Genomic DNA, 5,294 nt, shown 5'->3' with positions numbered 1-5,294 from the left:
AATGGAAGGTACCCCAAACAATAATGCTGAAGCAATAGTTTTCATAGATCTTCCATTGCCTTCAGAACTTGGTCTAAAATCCTCACGGAAACGGGTTTTATCTGTTAAAATATAACCTGCATCACGATCTTCTCATCGAGGGAATAGAACAGGATCATGTTGTGTTTGAGCTCTTGGAGTATCATCTTCTCATGGTTCTAGTAATAGAGAATCATTTTCTTTTTCTCTTGCTAATTGAGCATTACATTATTGTTCCTTTTTCTTACCAGCAGCTAATTCCTCAACTATTTCTTTGGCTTTCCTGAAATCTTTTTAAGAAGGTTAAGAAAAAGTATAATTATAATTATTTTTAGTTCTACGTTTAATATTATGTAATGCATGCTCCAAATTTAAGTGCACTACTAATAATCGTATACATAAATACCTTCTGTTAGACGAGGATCCTTTGTTAAATCCACATCGCAAGAAATTGCAGTATCATTTTCATCATTCTCTGTATCACCATCTCCCTCTGTATGTTCATCTTCCTCTTCTAGCTCATCTATCACTAAGTCTTCATCATTAATATAATGACGCACGTATTTATTAAATTCATCACAAAATTCTTTATTTTGTTCATTTTCTTTACATGTGAATTCTAATAATAGAAAGCGCAATACCTTAGCCTTCTCAATATAATTACAATAATACATTTTAGATATATGTTTGTTTATTTTAGCAATATTTTTATATACCTTTAAAAATAAAGAATAATCATAAACTTTTTTCAACTGCTTCGCTTCGGTAAAGCGTGTAATGTTAAATTCGCAATCACAGCTAGGGCATTTATTTTTACGCTCATTCCAGAGATTGAAAAATATCGAAAAATTTTTATCTGTGACTTTTTCACTTACTAATTGGTCATATATCCAGTATTTCAAATAAGAACAAAGTTTTTCTTGATTCATTTCCCACGGGTTATCAAATCCTTTTGATTTATCATATATTAATTATAAGTTCTTTTCAAATTTTCTATAAAGCTGCCAAAGACGAGGAGGCAGTGTGATCAAATCTGTATATGGGGGACATAAATGATTGGAAACATCCGCATTATCACATGTAGTTTTAGAATATAATTGATAAAGTTGGTTTAATTTAGATTTATTCAATTTATCATTCTAAGAAAAAATAAAATAAATAAAATTTATGTGTCAGCATAAATTCCTTTAATTTTTTTACATAAATTTTATATTAAATAAAAATTATATTATAAGATTTTATAGACAAAAGAATATTTAATTAAAATATAAATATGTACTCCATTTAAAAAATTTTTAAGATTATATATTTCGTTATCTCCTTGCATTTTAGCTAAAAGAAATTGTTAATATTACACTAAAATATATATATCTTATAAAAAGGTAGGAAAAAAAGAAAATAGACGCATTATGCATTCACATTAATTAAAAAAAAAATGTATGGAATTAAGTATTCTTAAATAAATTTCTTAATGCACAAACTAAAATATAATTGGAAAGGTGTTAATATAAGGAAGACTAAGTATATTTAAATTAATAATGTGGTTGGTAAATATAAAATTTACACATAATATTAGAAAATAAATAAATATAACCTATTGTACTAATGCTCTGTATGATTTTATGTGAAAAACACAAAATAATTGTTATTATTGGTAAATTTTAAAGAGTGTATATTTTTATAATGTATATTTCTGGATCTATTCGTGTAAATAACTATTTTCTATAAGTTCTATAGTTATAGTGTATTCATTAGTATTGAAATTAATTAATATATGTAAGATATAAACTTTAGTAATTAATGCGTCGCAATTTTTGTTATTAAAATATATTGTTAAAATTGTGTTTAGGGTTCAAGGGTATAGGGTTGAGGGGTTCAGGTTTGGTTTAGTGTTTAGTGATCAGGGTTTATCGTTTAGGGTTTAGGTTTAAGGTTTCAGGGCTTAGGGTTTAATGTTTAGGATTATATTTTGGGTTCAGGGTTAAGTATTCAGGTTTTTGGTTTCATGGTTCGGGTTTAGGGATCAATTTTTAGGGGGGTAAGGTTTAGGATTCATCATTAAGGGTTAAGGTTTTAATGTTTATGTTATAGTGGTTAGGTTCTAGGTTTATGTTTCTGGTGTTTGTTTTTGACGTATTTGTCATTATGTTGCGTGTTTGCAAAAGCAGGTTGGGGTATATTATTATATATCCTGCCGGAAGGCTAATAATAATTAGCAGAAATGTTAATTAAAATGCGGGTAAATGTACATGTGCATGTATCATTTGTTAAATGAAAAAAAATATTTTATTTTAAAAAAATTAAAAATTGCTATTTTGTTCTAATGTAAAAAGTATTTATAATAGTTTGATAAAATAAAATTAATTCCTTTATGTATTGATCAGAAATGTTCAGAAAAATATACTTACTACAGCCTCTGTCCGTGTTACGCACTTGTTTGTGTGTGTCGAAAGACGCAAGAAAAATAAAAAGAAACCTGTATAAGGAAGAAATGGGAATATCTTGGATACAAATTAATGTCTGTATTTAAAATGGTTCACTTAAAAATGAATTTTACCTGTGAAACACTTTACTCGCTCGAGCAAATTTCAGGGGATGGCCGTAAAAATGTATTGGTATTCAGTAACCTGATAAGCGCGCGTGGGACTGTAAAATGGGCATATTGGGGAAAAAGGTTGAAATAAATATTGAAACGGTTGGAAAAATATGCGGAAAAATATGAGAACAAAAAGCGAAAAAAACACTAAAAATTGTAACACACTGCTAATGAATTTGAAACATGCTGCAAAATTAGGGCGGACAAATTGATGCAGTGGCCGACTGGCAACAATCATATCGTTTATGTTCAACGCGCGGCTGAGCCATGCTGGGATTTTCAATGTCATATTTGAGGCCCACGCCCACGCTCCCATTATATTGCATCCCGCGCTGATCAAAAGAAAAGAAAAGCGCATCCCCCGCGTGATACCACAGCACTTTTTAGCAAGTTGGCACCCCTTGCCACGATGTCATACGTACACACGTCGCATGCACAGAGACAGGTGAACCAAAAGGAAGATCCCCCTTTGGGACAAGTAAATTTCACCATGTCACATGCAGAAAGCAGAAAAAATGCGCTCTTAATTTTCCTCTCTGTGCTTAGCAGTGTAATTTACGCACAAAAATACGAACACAATTCTGCTCACACCCCAGTTGACAAATTGTGCAGGTAAGAATCTACACGTACACTTATATGTATATACACGCAAATGGCTCAAGCACGGAGAGTGAATTTGCACGTCCGCTAATGGGAAAATAAGACCAATAAGGGTGTACACATATAAATATATACATGTGTGTGTTTTTTTTTTACATTTTGACGAAATGAAGTGACATTTTTATTCCCTTTTAGCTAGCTGTTCAACAAAAATGTGAAACAAAAAAGAAAAAATAATAAAATAAAAAAAGTAACACTGTCGCAAAATGGCTACCCCCGCACTGGGCAAACAATTTTGTACATCACACCGGTGTTGTTCTTTGCCCTTATTTTCCCCCTCCACATTAGCTACTCCTATTCGATGGAAATCATCTGGATTGAAACGCGCGTTACTGTTGGTTAATCTGCACAAGTTATCATTCCTTGTGACGATTAAAATTCGAGAGAGCATGCTTCTTCATGTGTATCAACCTGGGCGAGCACATATGAGAATGAGCAACCAGCGCTGCTCAGCGGAGTTGTTTGTTTAGCATGTAGAAAAGACGGGTCAACATGAGACGCTCATTCTGTGCTATTTTAGACGAAAGAAACGGCTTGAGTATTAATTTACTAAAGAAAGTAGCGCCCTGTGTGGAAAAAAAAAAAAGGGTTACTTTTGCTGCCCCTATGCAATTCCTCCTTTCTACGTTTTCCTTTACCCTTTCGATGCTCCCCTTTAGGAGTACTGATAATCGGAGGCCGGAGTATACGCCTTGGACTTTTTATTTCTCCTATTTCCAATGTAGTTGTAGCCATAATTTAGCTTGTGTTCATCCTACTTACACTGCATGTATATTCATTCAACCACTTAACACACTTTTGGTTGCTGACACCGGGGTTCATGTGAAAGGAATGAGTTAACAAGCATTTATGTGCCTCTATTGCCAAATACGTGCAAGCATCCTTAGGGTTAGGAAAATTTATTCTTTCCACGTACAAATTTAGTTTATTTCGTATGTCATTTTTGGTGTTTAAAGCATACATGTCTTTTTTAATAATGCTGTCATGCTCTGTGTTTTTAAAATTGTGCAGCTCATGATTATGTGCTAGTAGCATTCCCCAGTCTGAGGAAAAATGCTTTTTTCTGTTTGGCGTCTTAAATCCTTCCTCTGGGTATAAGTCACTGGCTATGTTACTATAATTTATGTTTATACGATCCTCCGATTTGTTTACTTTGTTCTTTTCGAAAATAACACTTTTGCTAACAGGAAATGGGTAATCTATTGGTGGTTTTTTTTTGTGATCTTTATCTGCCTCTTCTTATACTTGAACACCGGTGTATCTTTGAATTTTTTTTCTCCACTCCGTATTTATATTTATTTAAATATTCATTGTTATCGATGAATGGGTTTATGGGTATTTGTTTTTGTCACCTCTGGAATGGAGTCGTTGTTCTTCCCTCCACTGGTATCATCGAAGGGAGAGTCCGCATTTTCCTTTTTTGGCACATGCTCATAGTGGCTTATATTTCCCCTTAAAAGGAAGGAGCGAAACTTGTTTAACTCCATTTTGATGGGGGTCGTTCACCAGGAGAGGCCCAGTTTGGGGGTTCAAAAATGGCTTCTTATATATAGGTGTCTAATATGCGCTTCTTACCTTTTGCGTACGCATCAGTTCGTTTGATCGCTCATTTGCCTAGCCATTTGGCTATACCTCCGCTGGGCACCCGCTTGATTGTCGTTTCTGCGCCCTCTGCCACAATCTCGAAAGAGGCATGTTCAGCGAGTTCCTCTCACACGACTGTGATGTGTTGGGTATACTCAGGCGCCTTTATTTTGCATTCCCCAATTTGCGCACTTGAATCCTTCTCCTTTTTTCATTTTCCTTATTCCAACTATTGTGCGTATACATTCCTCTCACTTTTTATTTTTTTATATTTTATTTTTGGTAAGGGTGTGAGGCTATCTCTTTGGCTGGTGTAGCATATGTGACATGACATCATTTACGCGAACGTTTAGCAGTTATTATTTTGCTTAATGTGCATACAAGGTTTATCTCCTTACCGCTAAATTTTTGATTCACTTATGCTGTTGAACAAGCT

General features: G+C 33.6%; 2 protein-coding genes across 2 annotated transcripts; both read right to left on the bottom strand.

Moving 5' to 3' along the window:
• Window positions 1–246: 246 nt before the first annotated feature.
• Window positions 247–947, bottom strand: PCYB_001890 (hypothetical protein; the record flags this gene model as incomplete). Its single annotated transcript, XM_004227611.1, has 2 exons — window positions 247–308; window positions 425–947. 2 exons carry the CDS (start codon window positions 945–947, stop codon window positions 247–249), a joined length of 585 nt encoding a protein of 194 aa, XP_004227659.1.
• A 3,089-nt stretch (window positions 948–4,036) lies between these two features.
• Window positions 4,037–4,761, bottom strand: PCYB_001880 (hypothetical protein; the record flags this gene model as incomplete). Its single annotated transcript, XM_004227610.1, has 2 exons — window positions 4,037–4,507; window positions 4,627–4,761. Coding segments are annotated over 2 exons (606 nt in total), but the record flags the coding sequence as incomplete, so codon positions are not given.
• Window positions 4,762–5,294: the final 533 nt, after the last annotated feature.

Source organism: Plasmodium cynomolgi, assembly GCF_000321355.1.
Source record: "Plasmodium cynomolgi strain B DNA, scaffold: 0056, whole genome shotgun sequence".
Classification (NCBI taxonomy): Eukaryota; Apicomplexa; class Aconoidasida; order Haemosporida; family Plasmodiidae; genus Plasmodium; species Plasmodium cynomolgi.
Note: the sequence above shows the minus strand (reverse complement) of the source record. Positions and strands in the feature narration are given on the sequence as shown.